Source organism: Heterocephalus glaber, unplaced genomic scaffold, assembly GCF_053883595.1.
Source record: "Heterocephalus glaber isolate CG9 unplaced genomic scaffold, H.glaber_assembly_v1.0 deba00001509, whole genome shotgun sequence".
Taxonomy (NCBI): Eukaryota; Metazoa; Chordata; class Mammalia; order Rodentia; family Bathyergidae; genus Heterocephalus; species Heterocephalus glaber.
In genome coordinates this window covers 45,741,842-45,757,459 of record NW_028258325.1, presented here as the reverse complement: position 1 = coordinate 45,757,459, position 15,618 = coordinate 45,741,842, and the positions used below count along the sequence as shown (strand labels likewise).

Here is a 15,618-nt window from a genome sequence, read left to right as displayed (position 1 = left end):
CCAATATTTATCTTTTAAGATCTGTCTTACTCATACCTACTTCGGTTAACTTGGGAAATTTGGCTAGAGATGGCAGAAAAGTACAACAAACCTAGACAATAACAAGAAGCAGAATACAGAGGCAACAGAAATTCACAGTTATCATAGATACAACAAGTAAGGTATATCATATATATAGGCCCATGACTCTCTGGGTAAATTCTAGCATCCAAAATTCAGTTAAAGTTTGGTGTCTAAACAGTTTTAATGGTAACACTTGACCTGAATTGACACGGGGTTAGGTATTTATTTTGAATGACTACTCATATTTTTGGCTGCAGGAATTATATGCTTGATTGGAGTGGTTATACAACATAAAATACAGTGTACACGTCATATCACTTTTCTAAAATCAGGAAAAGTTCTAAAAACACAACTGACTCCAAGAGATCTGGGTAAGGGAGAATGAACCTGTGTGGATGTTCTTTTCTGGATGGCTAAAACAATCACATCTACCAACAGAATTATTAATACCTAAGGGCTACAATTCTACACATTTGGAATGCCTGGACACTGGGTGAAGTAAAGGCTAACAATAAACATGAACAAAATTAATAATATTAAATAAAACATGTAGGTATTATCACTGAGCTATATCTAGTCATCAAAATTTCATATAAATATATTAAAGGAATGGTTTTTTAATAGTGACCTCAGAAGGATGATCAGAATTTTACAGAATTTCATATGTAAGCTACAAAGAATACACAGATATTATAGTTTTAAGTTGGTTAGTGTCTCCGAGTGATGTGTCTAAGTTACAATGATGAAAAGGGAAGGTTATTTGACAGACTTATTATATCTTACAAATGTTTTCCAAATATTCTTTTTTTTTTTTCTTTTTTTGGTACCGGGGATCGAACTCAGGTCCTTGTGCTTGCGAGGCAGGTGGCGGAACCACTGAGCTAAATCCCCAGGCCCTATTCTGCTTTTATTAATAATGTTAAATATATTTTCACTATCCAAAACAATCTTCCTTATTAATTTTTCTCAGTGATTCAAGATTCAAAATTATGTTTATGTTCTTCTATTGTTTACTCTATTACATTCTAAATTATATTATTTAAGGTAAAAAAAGTCATTAAAAATCTTTTCTAAAAATGAAAGAATATTAAACATTTGTAGAAGATTTTACACTTTACAAAGCACTTTCATGTACATTACTATTCTGTTTTCTTAGCATTTTCACATCATAATCACTTGAAAAATTCACTTCTAACATAAATAATACCATCACCTTCAAACTGTCACAACTAAGACAGATAAGTTGTTATTAATGTTAACAAAAAGACTGCAATTTAGAGAAAATGGTTCCAAAATAACTGTAGAAAATAGGAAAATTATTTAAATTGTTTAATTAGCAATACAGCAACTATCACGTGTAGAACTCCAATGTATAAGGAATTTTATTTTTCATGCGTTTAAGACACTTTATAAAGTTTCTTACTGTAAGTAATAAATTAGTAACAAAAATTTACTGAATGCCTACTACCTTGCTAGGTATTTTATATATTCTAAACTTTGCAATAACATTGTAATATATTTTTCTCATTTAAAAATAGCAAAACTCTAAACAACTTAAAAATATCATTATTTTTCCAATTAATCTGTCATACATTTTATTAAAAAATTCATGAGTTATAAATGTCCAGTAGTGTGTGTGTGTGTGTGTGTGTGTGTGTGTGTATACATATACCTATATATAACTGGAATTTATATCTAAAATTAACATAAACATTGAACACTCTACTATAGCCAAAGCACTATTATATGTGCTGAACATATATAAGCACATTAGCCCTCATAACACCCTATGAAGTAGACATTTTATTATTTTTATCTCAATATTAAGATAATGCAACTAAGGTGGTAAAAAGAGGGCAATCACCTTATTCAAGGTCATCCAGCTAAGGGGTAGCAGAGTCACAGTTTGGAACACAAGGTTTGGCTCTAACACCCACTATTACTACACTTTGTTATATTGACTTTCTAACAGAAACAATATAGTTGGGTTAAATTTAAGTCAATTTTCAAGATTTGGGGACTCCTTTCCTTCTATGTTATGATGTGTTTATATTTTTTTAAAGGAAAAAATCTGAGGAAAATTCCAATAAATGGATTGTAAGTGTATTCCTTCTAAGCTCTGTTTAGAAAAATATGACATGTGTCTAAGGAAACAATTTTTTTGTAAAATTAGATTGAATACTGGCAGTCTACTACACATTTTTAAACTGTATATTTGCATAAATAAGTGCTTCAAGAAAAATTTCCAAACTTAATCATATAGCAAAAAAATCCCACAACTACAGTTTTTCCTGGTTGTACTCAAGTTCAGTGTATTTTAGTTCATTTTCATTTCCTCGAAGGTATTTGCATAATCATGTCACTAAAGCCTCATCATGTCACTAAAGGCAAAAATACCAAATCGTAAGGCCTCTGTAGAACCCAAGTGTGTGTGTGCATGTGTGGGGAGGTCAGGCAGAAAACAGTATCCTTTCAAAACAAATGTTTCCAAAACCACCAAAAGAATTTCCAAAAGGATATATTTGTTACGCAAATACGTACTGAACTTCATCAGCCTTAATTTTACTGCCTGCTTTCAGTATCATACTCCCTTTTTTGGGGGGAGGGCGGTACTGGGGATCGAACTCAGGACCTTGCGCTTGCCAGGCAGGCATGGCATCACTGAGCTAAATCCCTGACCTTATAATCCCTTTAACTGGCCTAATTCTCTTAGCTGAATGTCTTTCTAGATACACAAATTCCCAGTAAATGCAAAAATTATGGGTAAAAGTCTCAGTGGAAGCAGAGTATGCAAGATTTAAAGAATCGAAAAGAAGCTAGCCACCTGTTAAAAACATCACACTCAGTAAGAAGAGAATATTATATAAAGATGCAATTGGAGTTACTATATGTAGAAGTATTAACAGGAAAATACATCTAAAATTAAGTTCTTCCTATTTTGATGTCAAAATGACATTTTTAAAATAAGAAAGTAAAGTAGATCACATTTTTTTTTTTTTGGTACCAGGGATCGAACTTGGAACCTTGTGCTTGCGAGGCATGTGGCAGAATCCCTGAGCTAAATCCTCGGCCCAGTAGATCACAATTTAAAAAAAAAAATCTTTACTTGGCAAAATAAAAACCTGATGACTTGGTCAGGCTTTAAATTTTATTTTTCTTAATTTTACTGACTTGTAAATTTTAAGAAGACTGGGAATCAGTATTCTTTAAATTACTGTTGTCTTGATCAACAGATTACTTCCAATGAATTGTTTCATATAATATTTATAAATTTTATAACTCTACACTTGCTATGAACTGATTGCATGGACTGTTTAAGTCCTACCTTACCTGTACTTCCACACTGGACTCCTAAATCCTTAGAAAACCCACTTTTCTTTTTTTTTGGTACTGGGGATAGAACTCAGGTCCTTGCACTTGTGGGGCAGGTGGCGGAAACACTGAGCTAAATCCCCAGCCCCCAGAAAACCCACTTTTGATTAAATTCCTTTAGCACTTATGACCATAGGTCTACAACCAGCCATCTGTTATATACACTGTGGTAGAGCTTTAAGTACATTAATCTTAACTCCTCCTTAAAAGCATCTCAGGAGGAGCCATTTCATAATCCCTACACATGAATGATGGTGAACACAATGAAAATCTGGGAACTGACAAAGAGATGTACTACATAATATGCTACTCAAATTTTCCCAGCGTGTTTGTCCTCCAACTAGAAATACTCATATTTCTCAATTCTTTTGCTTGATTACCCGATGCACTGAATCTAACACAGAAACTCTTTCTTGCACTTGGGACATCTTTTTGTGCAGCACATCCCAGGTTGTGGCAGTATTTTCAGTTTTAACACACCACTCACATGTAACAATATATATTAGATTTTCAGAAATGGGAAGCATTCACATTAAACAAAGCCATTAGTATAAGGCAAAGAAGCAAAAATCGTAAGTAACTGCATGCTATAACAAACAGTTAAAAAGATATAAAAGAACTGCTGTTTATGACTGGTAATTTTAGTATCATCCACAAATGTGGGTAACATCATTGTCAATAGTGTCATTTTTTTTTTTTTTGGTGCTGGGGATCAAACTCGGGTCCTTGAGCTTGCACAGCAGGTGGCGAAACCACTGAGCTAAATGCCCGGCCCAATAGTGTCATTTTTAAAACTAAAGAATCATGTAGAAATAGATGTTACTGAAATAATGATGTTAAGAAAAATGTGAATTAACTTTTTATGTAGCTTTTAAGTTTATTTTCTTCTCGACACTTTCAGATCAAGGGAAACGTTGAGGGAGTCTGCCCTGACTTTCCCTCCCATGCTTATTAGGTGGGCCTCCTTTATGGTCCCACAGTACCACCATCACAACATCTGTCCTTCCTGAATACATCTGTCTGTCTCCCTTCCCCAGCTTATGAGCTACTTAAGGGCAGGATCAGCTTCTCATTTATCCCAAGTTAATATCTAGCATGAATCTCAACCATCTGGCAAACAAACAATTACTCAAGCAAATGAGTGAGTCAAAGAATGACAAGAAGAAAGGCAAGCAGAATGACAGTAAGTGCTTTTGGTCAAAATTAATCCTGCTTTAGGACATTAAAAAAACCGCTGCAAATATGGTTAACAGGTAGCTTAAATCCGTAAGTTATGCTGTAAGCTACAAAGATTCTGCTAAGTTTAGCAAACTTCTTAGAGAAAAGAAAAAATCAGAGAAGCTTGAGCCAAATTTGATGTACTCACAGGAACCGAAAGAAAGTAGGACCTGTTATAGAGTTGAAGAAGGGCCTGAGTAAACTAATTGGAAATAAAACAGTAAAGACAATTGTTTCAGAATACTGCAAAGTGCAAATGACATTAAAGCAATGTTTTCAGACAGCATTTCTTTTTTTTTTTGGTACCGGGGATCGAACTCGGGTCTTTGCGCGTGCACAGCAGGTGATGAAACCACTGAGCTAAATCCCCGGCCCAAGATAGCATTTCTTGATGACTAAGATTTCCCAATTTTTCTACTCAGTAATCTCAATAACATAAGAGATAAAAACATAAGAAACCTAGTTTATTATACCTGACATTAAAATGCCTTCAATTCAAACTTATATAAAGTATTTGATATTATTAATACATTATTGCCACATCCTGAAATATTCCTTTCCATACTGAAAAGAAGGCAAAACATTTATATGAATATTAAATCAACTTAAATTTACAGTTGTTAGTTTTTCACATGTACACTACATATAGAAGTACACAGAGCCAATGAAACATTAAAATACTGAATTAAGTCTTGGTTCTCACCTCAAAACACTAAAAAAGAAAACAAGTTCAATATTAAATAGAGTTAAGTTTTGACTTTCATAAATATGAATGTCTATATGCTATGTGTAATTAATAAACATTTTTGATATATAGAATCAGAGAATTTCTTTATAAGCAAATAAACATGTGTTTCAAAATCCTAAAATCAAATAAATGTGAGAAGGAACATATTTCAAACCCAACTGAACACTTTAAAGTTTTGTGGGAATTTAAGTTGAAGGTAATACAACTAAGCTACAGAAATATTCCAGTTTTAATAAAGTAAAGTTACCTGTTGAACAAAAACATTGTTGAGGTGACTGGCCAGTCTCCTGGCAAAATGTTCTCGTAAATCACTAAAACGCTGCTGCTGCTGCTTGACTGCCAGAAGCATGTCATGGCCTGAAATCAGAACATTGCTTGACTGACTTAATAAAGATAAGAGCCATCAACATATGTATTAAACATGGCAGTTTTTGGGCCGGGGAGTTAGCTCAGTGGTTCTGCTGCCTGCCCCACAAGTACAAGGACCTGAGTTCGATCCCTGGTACCAAAAAAATAAAAATTAATAAAATAAACATGGCATTTTTTTTTTATTTTTTGGTACCAGGGATCGAACTCAGGTCCCTGCGCTTGTGGGGCAGGTGGCAGAACCACTGTGCTAAATCCCCGGCCCTAAACATGGCAGTTTTAATAGGCCCTCTAGGTGATCCTGATACACACTCAAGTTTGAGAACCGTGGTCTAAAAAAACCATCTGCTCTCTGTCTAACCGAGGCATCTATTTTGTGCTAAGTTTTGTAGACAGCACTAAAGAAATACCAGGAGTCAGTCAGAGTCACTGGTGGTCAATCAGAAAGAAATGAAATGAAAAAATACTCAGTATCTATAGAAACATACTGGGAAACAAGTCAAACTTGTTCAAGTAGCTAATAATGTAATCACTTGGGCCATGTTATTTCTTGTCAAAAATCTTTATATCAAGTCAAGTCTTAATCTCAATTCTTGGTCAGATTTTATTCACCTTAATGAACATACCTGGTCGAAGAGCTACATTCATGCACTGCAGAAGGGCATCAGCAGCATTGGTGCAGGCCTCAATGCCTCGGGAAGAAGCAAGATCTCCTTCCTGAAGGGCCTTTATATGGCCTTTGGCCAAGTCCATGTGGTTCTGGAATATGAAAATACACCACTTGCACATATAATTTTGGGATGTTTACAGGTAAGATGCTATTCAGTTCTGTCACTAGGTCTTTAGAATTATTTTATATCTAACTTGGAAATTAGAAAATGTTTACAAATGGGTTTTATATATTGTCACTAGGCTTTCTGTTTTGCTTGGTATATATAAAAGTACTTACCACAAGGAACTCTATCTCTGACAGGAGTTTCACATTATTAGTGTTACTGAGATGGATTAGATGGTTGCTTTCAGAGATCTGATCCATCTGTTCCTTCACACTTTGGAGCATTTCCTCATAACTGCTCAGTTTTAACTCAATCTGATCCACCTCCTTTAGGGCCTCATCCAGCAGCTTCATCAGGATGTTCACCTGTTTTTCAGAGGCCATGATTGACTGGATGTTGGCCTATACATTGAAAGACAAAAATAACACTTCATGTTATTTAAATGTTTAAAAGAAGTATAAAGATGGAATGTTGTTAAATCTTGTTGAAAGCAGAGTAACAAAAACTGATATATAACTACACACCTACTTTAGTTTTATCATTTTGTTTCACTTTTTTACACCACACTTCATGAAGCTACACTTGTCTCTACATCAAGGTCAGGGACCATGCTTTAGTACTGTGTATTTCTGCAGACTGCACAAGCAGAATTCCGCCCCAGGATGTGTCATCCAGTAAAGCCACACTGTAATTTCTGCAAATTTAAGGCCTTTAGGCCATGTCATCTCTAACGTTTCTTCTAGCACCACAGAAATGTTTCATACTTCGTAGAAATTTTTTTTTTTTTTCTTTTTTTGGTACCAGGGATTGAACTCGGGTCCTTGCTGTTGTGGGCAGGCGGCAGAATCACTGAGCTAAATCCCCGGCCCCTCTTTCACACTTCTTAATGTCTATGTGAAACCCTAAATGAAAGCCTACTCACCTATATAACACCTTAGCTCAGAAGACAGTGATGTTATACCAGTATCTGAAGGGTACACAGAACTAATTTATAACTAATACAATTAGTTTAGCTCTAACTGGAAGTGGAAGAGCACGTGGACAAAAGAAAACTCCATCATCATTTTTCTTTTCTCTTTCATTTACAAATATACTATGTTATTTCTTTCCCCAAACAACACAGTTATAAACCACCATCCCCTTATCACTATTTTCTAAATGTTCTGGCTATTGATTTAAAATTCTCTGAAATAAGGAAGCTGTCAAATCTAGCAGTAAGCTGCAAAGTAACATGATGATTTCGAACATAATGCACTATTAATTAGAAAAGAAAATATAAATCTCTAAGCCATATTAAGGCAAGAAACATGGGATGATGAAAAACTTCGACAAGAATAAAAAGAATATCTTTGTATGATGGATACTATAGTTTCACACCAATTATTTTACATATTGTTCACAATAACTCCACTGTCAAGTGCAGCCCAACTCTTAAGTGTCAGCAGGGTTCAGAGCCCATCACATCCCTTAAGTAACACAGCTGGAGTTTGACTCTACCCAAGACAACTTCCACTTTATCATCTGGAAATCTCTTCTAGCCTTTGCTTTCAGTGAGTTTAGTGAACTTGTAAGCTGATTATTCATGAAGTCTCTCTAGACCTGAGTTAAGATCCCATGACTTCTGTACCTTTCATGTATAACACACCCTAACTTTTTAAGTCTTTAAAATGTTCCTTATTCTATGAAGGATTGCTTAAACGCTTACCTTTCTGAATGCCACACAAAACAAAAAAACCCCAAAAGATTTCTTTCATTCTCACATAAATGGTGCAGTGCACTTAAGACTACAGACTCAGAAAATATGCATACAAATTAAAAAGCTCTATTTAGTGGACAAGTCTGAGATCAATATTCCCCTGGTACTCCTGTTTTCACACTTATTCTGCTCCCTTTTGGTAAATGACTCATTTATTTCAGCTTCATTTATCTCATTATAATTTGCACTATTTTTTTCCCCCAAAACACAAAAACAGTACTTTTTGGCAGTGAACTATTCTGAGGTAGTTCAAAGTCTGGGGCAGTCAATCTCAAAGATGGTTTTGGATTGTCTACTTTTTTCTTCCATCACTTCCTATCAAGAACCTTCCAAAATCTAGACTCTCAGCCAACTGCCTTGACTGGCTTAAATGGGAATAGTTCTCTCTTTGAACAAGAACAGTAAAAGACTGATGGCACTTGTAATGTACTTATAAAGACAGCAATAATCACACTGTAAAGGCTGAAGTGCTGAGGCAGTAAAATATGAACACTGCTTTCTCAATCTGCTATACATCACTTACTCATACATTATAAGAAAGTCTTACCCCGTCTAGCACCTGCAGCTCTCGGGATAGCTTTTCTGCAAAGGCCTCAGCATTAGAGATTGCATACTCACAGCCTTCCATCATTATTTCAATATCTTGCTCTTCTCTGGCATTTAACTCTTGGTATTCATCTACTGCTTCTTCATCACCGCCTGTCACACTCTGATTTTCTCCACTTGGAACAGATTCTTAAAGAAGGTAAAAATTCAAAATAGTCAGAAAGTAAGAAGGACTATAGCATGGTATTTATAGCTAGGAAGTTCAGTTATAAGAAGCATAGGTCAGGGTGAAAAACATGGAAGAATGAGGCAAAATATATGAAAAAGTCAAACCTTATTTTTATAAAGAATTACGTATTTCAATGAAATAAAGTTCTAAAAAGTAATAAACAAAAGGCATGTATCTAATATACTCGTTTTTAAGTGTTAAACAGACTTTAGTCACAATTTCTCCAAACATAATTAAATTAAAATACATAAACAAAGCATTGAAACACAAAAAAATGAACCTAATGTGTTTTTTCCTACCTGAGGTGGCTATTGCTCTAACAAGACAATGACAGTGAATTCAATATACATGAAAACAATTTGCTTTCCTCTACCTCCAATGATTTTCTTCTGTTTTTTGGGGTTTTTTGGTACCGGGGATCGAACTTGGGTCCTTGTGCTTGCGCAGCAGGCGGCGAAACCACTGAGCTAAATCCCCGGCCCGATTTTCTTTTGTTTTTGATCTTAAAATCTTTGACTACATCTTTTGAATGAATTTTAACTGAAATGAAAAATATGTCTATAATCCACAATCTATTATGGATACTACAAATATTAACTGAATTTTTCTATTTTTTTGTTTAAAAATTTCACATGCATCAATAAAGATAGGCTACAAAAGCTTTCTTAGTAACCCTGATAGAAGAGCAACAACAATATGATGGTTTGAAATTATAAAAATGTCAATGGTCTTCATACTTTATAACTAAAGACCAAGAGATCAAATCTGAAGTGCTTTCTGGATAAATGTTTCAGTCTACTTTTTGAGAGAATATGTTTAGTGTGTGGGCATTTTATATATGGCTAGGGGTTAGGAGAGATGAAAGAATAATTTTTAACCCCCAAGAAATTACTTTATAACTCTAAATACTTATTGATATTAAAAGACTTACCAGGATACAATTTAAATCACAAATTCCGCATGCCTTTAGTATTTAGTATTTTACATGAAAATGAATATTTACATTCAGCACAACTGGAAATACATTCATTTGATCCAGAGCAAAAACCAGCTATTTCAAAGTAACAAAGGATTTACTCTAAAGAATGGTAAGAAATTAGACATTTTTAGTTACATCCCAGGAAAAAAAAGAAGACTGAACTTTCTGTCCTGGTAATTAGAGACCTATGTATATGAATATGAATTGTAGGGTGGCATCACTGAGTTCCTCCTCCTTTGACTGAGGCCATTTCAGTTCTTGCAGAAATGTTAAACTGTCAGGTATGACTGATTAGCCACTAGAGGGCAGGAACCGCCCAAGTCATACTGTACAGTAGATATTTCAAATAAACAGATGTTTTAAATGACCATGATAAAAGCTTCAGATGTATTTTCTCTACCCTGAAACAGTTCTTTGGAAGCCAATAGCAGATACTACTATTAATTTTACTACTATATGGATTTTGTAATAAATTTATTGTTGTACACAACTTCATAAAATATGCAACCAATAGTACATAACAATGGCACATAATAAAAACACATAGAATATAGAGTAAGAAGAAAAGGTGTTACGCACCTTCTGTAACTTTAGGCAGTTCTGGAGAGTAAAAAGTATGAAAAAAGCAGAGGAAAGTAAGCAAAGAATATTAGCTGGGTAGAAAAAAACATTGGTTTAAATTTTAAAAATACTACCCATACCTCATTTGAACTTCACGCTAAATTAACCTTCAAAGTCAACATTAAAATTAACTACAAAGTGAAAAGATCCACAAGAAACTAAATTTCCAGGGTTCATTTTTCTTATTTTCTGAGAGTGACTGAAAATATATTTACCTCTCTATTTTCTCTTAATGTTTTAAGAAACAGTACTGAATAGCTCTTGGAGGAGAAAACTGGGAAACAAGATCATTTCCTGGGGATTATTTTTAGGTCAGTTATGACTCATGCACTCAGTATGGTTATTTTCACTCAAGGCCCAAAACACTGTTTAGTTACAAAACACTGTTAGAAAAACAAGGCTGAGGAAAGTAAAAAAGACATATAAGATGTTGGTTTAAGCTGGCATTTTAAGGATTCAAGTCAAAGATTGTTTAAAAATCTGGCTGCAAGTGAAAGAATGAAAAAAGGTCCAACAAAATCTTCAACCCACTTCAACTGCTAACAAATTCTCTTTCAAAAACTGTATTCTGCTGAGAAGCTGCAATTATTTAACCTGAATATTCAACTGTCATTGATAAAAACTACCCAAATTGCCACTGCTATAATTAACAACTATAATAGCCTTACTTACTTGGATGATTATTTAGCTCTTCAAAGGATGTAGTAATAATTTTTTGTTTTCTAGCATTATCGAAACCCTAAAGACATTTATTTTTTAAAAAATGAGAATTAATGGCTGTGATTTCAAGGCCCATTAAAACAAGTTTTAGATGGGCCGGGGATTTAGCCCAGTGGTTCTGTCGCCTGCCTTGCAAGCGCCAAGGACCTGAGTTCGATCCCCGGTACCAAAAAAAAAAACAAGTTTTAGACATTCAAAAAGCTATTCCCTGAACACCAAACCAAAGCAACAGTTATTGATCTATATAAAGTGATTTTGAAAATGAGATCTTTATGGACCCAGTAATCTTAAGACAGAGCTAATAATAACTAATAATAATCAACTAGAGTTAATGTTTATAAAAATGTCTACATGTTTGTTTTATGCCCTGAAGAGTAAAAAAAAATTTTTTTTGGTAAAGTTAAGATACTCATATTCTTCTCTTTGCTTTGGTAATATTTCTTAATGAGGTAGACTGGGTTAGGGTATGTACTGTTCTTTATGGTTGTCCTAATTAAATATATTTGTTTAAAATATGCATTGGATTGTAACATCTGAAGATACGTAATACCGTACTTGAAAACTGAACAGCAAGCCTGTCAACTAATTACTGACTCATGAGAAGGTCTACCTGAAATGGTAAAAAGTAAAAACCACCAGAGCAAATTAAGCTACACCCAAAGGCACAAAAATTATCATAAATTTCTGGAAGATTATTTCCCTGACAACACTCAACTGCTAAGACACAGGGACTAATGTTGGTGAGATGGCAACCCTGAGGCTTCTACTCAGGGCCAGCACCTGTTGGGGGAGCAATACAGGGTTTGACAGATGTGACTTGCTTCTGCCAGTTCTAAGCATCAAACCTAAAGCCACATCAGGGCCACTAATTAAGTACTAGGAGGAATACTACCATTAAGGGGAAAAGAGTCTATGGCTAAACAGAAAAAAGAGCAGGTAAAACAAAACAAAAGAAGAGACACAGGCAAGTGACTAGATTGCTTCAATCCAGGTATTAAAACTGTTGCATAATGGCAATTCCAGGTGTTTTAATGTTTCTGAAGAACAGAAGCTTCTATTACTAAATGCTAATCTACAACTCAGGACAAATGTAATTTTTCTTTTTAATGTATAATTTAAGATGCAGCACTGTTTTTCCTCAATAAAGAAGAGCAGACACCTACATATTAGCTAGTATTTCAACTGCTTTCTTTGAGACAGGGAACACAAAACAAACTGCATCCAAGAGGCATTCAGAACCATTTCCTTGTGATGTTTTATGCCTTTATGAAAACAATTTTTGAAGTGTAAAACCTCATTGTACATTTTCAATAATTATCAGAATTTCTGTCTTGCAAAACTCAGAAATTTAATCTTTACAATAGCCTTACAAGGTGGATACTATTATTATCTATTTTTGAGATAAAGAAAACTAAAATATAGAGATTAAGTAACTATGAGAGTCACAGAAGAGATGGCAAAGCCAGAATTTGAACAGGCATACCTATACTCTGCACAAAAATACTGCTATAGGGCCAGGGATGTAGCTCAGTGGTGCTGCACCTGCCTGACAAGTGCAAGGTCCTGAGTTCTACCCTTGGTACCAAACAAAACAAAACAAAACACACAAAACAACAACAACAACAAAAAACTGCTACAAGAACACTCACCCTACAGCTACCTAAATAAGCAAAGATTGGAGCCTGGGTGTATACCTCAGTGACAGAGAGTTACATAGTATGTGTGAGGCCCTAGGTTTGATATCCAGTACTAAATAAATAAGGAAAGATTGGAAAATTAAATAGTTAAATAAATTGTGGTATATCCATACAATGGGCACTATGGTGCTATTTTAAAAATGTTAGGGTAAATATTTAATAATGTGAAAAATGTTCATATATGAAAGAATGTGGTTAGAAATGGAATATAATTTTATTTTTAAGAAAGCATTTAAGTATGTGTAGAAAAAAGCCTAGAAGAATATCTACCAAAATGTTAACAGCAGTTATCTCTGAGGAGTATACTGATTTAATGTATCAACATCCTACAAAAAACAAGCATCATTTCAACAGGAAAAATTATTTTAAAATTCCTTTATGACTTATGGTAATTCAGCATTCTAATTACTTCGAATAATGTCTAATTATATATTCATTTAAAGATACACTTGATTTTACAATATACATTCTCACTTTACCTTCCAATAGCTGTGAGCTAACATTGACAAAATCAATTTTCTTCCGGAGATATCGCTGATTCAATTTCCAAATGCATGAGATAAATGCATTCTTTTCAGCAGTGCTACTAGCAACCCATTTATATATTTTTTCAAAATGTAAGTCAAATTCAGGATTTTCCTAAAATAAAAATATACAAAAGTTATTTTTTATCATATTGTTTTCATTAATAATGTAAACTATTAAAAGGAATTGAAGCTATTGGTGGGGAAAAGAAGGTAAGTAAAAGTCAGGTGAAGAGAAAGTCTCAGACAACTGAATTTATAACAAAAACTTGTTAACTGCTTGAAAGAAGCTGGATGAAAAATTACAAGACATTGTTTGTACCTAAGCCCTTTCAGTTTAAATACAGGTTATACAGTTAATGGCTGTGGGGCTCAGAGTGTTTGTCAATAAGACGACAATGGTCTTCAGTTTTGATGTGGACTGAATTTTTCCCATAAAGTTTTAGAGTAACATTTTTTCTTTGATAATATATTATTGGGTTGGGGATATAGCTCATTGGCAGAGTGCTTGTTAGTATATGTGAGGCCCTGGGCTCAATCCTCAGAACCAAAAACAAATAAACAGACAAAAGATAACTGTGATTTGACACACCTCCTTGATATAGAATGAATCTTCTAATTATAATATATGATAAAAAACACAATCCACACTCTGGTGTACTTTTCAAGAACAATGAGTGAAAAGCAGGGGCTGCCCCTAACTTAGTTTTCTATTTTGAAAATACAGAATGATTACAGGTGTCTGAAAAGCCAAAAATGTTGGTGGGCCTTAAAGTACTTAGAAGTGACAAAGAAGCTAAACCAATCTGAGAGAATTAAATCATGTATTCTCCCTGTCCCACCAGTAATTCTATGATCAGCTAATATTTTTTCCTTGGCTGTAGATTACTTAATCATTACACGAAAAATGAAAGCATATGAATGTAGAATTTTCTTCACTTTCAAGAAATTAAAAAATAGACTCAAAGTCTTTTATAACATAGAAAGATAATATATAAATGTTCAACAAGACAGAGGAATAATCCATTTTATTCATTTAAAGCACTATTTAGGAGGAACAAAACGTAAGTACAGAGACCTTAAAAGCAAATGAAGTTATATGAGCCTTTTTACTTTAAAAGTATTGTAAAAGGTATTATTTTAGGGATCAGGATTTTACCTTTGTTACAGCAACCACATAATTGTAACATGGAACTACTAATTAGTTCAACTTATAGCTTAATAAACAGAATTAAGTATCAAAAATTAAAAACTTGCATTTATAATGAAAAGATAATCACATTATTACTTATAAAAAATTTTAAGAATATTGGCAACTAATATGAAACTTGATGGGAAATGATCTCTTCCCTGGGAATACTTCCCATAATGCCATAAAAGCAGCTGAGTGCTCTAGTGGCAACATTCACACAAATCAATGTGTGATACTAAATGGCTAATGTTAGGCTATGTATAAAAATTTTATGTTTTATATCCATATATAGTGTACACACAACAAGGTGCCTACATAAAATGAAAAAAAAACCCATTAAGCAAATCAGAAGAGGCATCAGCTTTGAGAGAGCATTCAAATAAGCATTCAGCAGTGTTAGTGAATTATGTACATCAATAGGATCATGAAGTGAAAAACTAGCAAAGTGAAAGAGGCTTTTTAATCAAGGTGCACTTCTAAAATGTTTCTGTTTTAAACAGAAACCTACTATACAAGTCCCTACTTTTGGTCTTTCCCCCACAGTAACAGAATTTACTGAAGTTTTAAAAAAACTCACTGTACTTTTCTTCCCAAACTTCCCCCAAACCCCTTCTTTAACAGCACTTGTCAAACTGTTTCCTCATTTTTCTAAAAACTTGAGTGCTTCTTAGGGATAAAGCATAGGCTTAGTTTACCTAAAATACTTAAAGACAAAAAGGTATTTTTGAATTTGGAAGTAATCTGAATCATACAGATAGGGCTTGTCATAAATTGTTTTTGCTTCTTTCCACACCAGACTCAACTACCTGTC

The 15,618-nt window shown here is 34.0% G+C and overlaps 1 protein-coding gene across 18 annotated transcripts in view; it reads right to left on the bottom strand.

Annotated features, from left to right (window-relative positions):
• Exoc1 (exocyst complex component 1) overlaps window positions 1-15,618 on the bottom strand; it is a 55,205-nt gene that overhangs the window by 29,434 nt on the left and 10,153 nt on the right. For 8 of the 18 annotated variants that reach the window (XM_087187690.1, XM_087187696.1, XM_087187698.1 and 5 more), the window contains 5 exons: window positions 13,571-13,730; window positions 8,847-9,034; window positions 6,717-6,944; window positions 6,394-6,526; window positions 5,649-5,758 (listed from right to left, as the gene is read on the bottom strand). In XM_087187690.1, the coding sequence (XP_087043816.1) occupies window positions 5,649-5,758; window positions 6,394-6,526; window positions 6,717-6,944; window positions 8,847-9,034; window positions 13,571-13,730 (819 nt within the window). Of the gene's footprint in view, window positions 1-4,801; window positions 4,856-5,648; window positions 5,759-6,393; window positions 6,527-6,716; window positions 6,945-8,846; window positions 9,035-10,632; window positions 10,654-13,570; window positions 13,731-15,618 lie in introns of all 18 variants that reach the window. The other 10 variants (XM_013073983.3, XM_021262324.2, XM_013073985.3 and 7 more) reach the window with 3 other exon arrangements.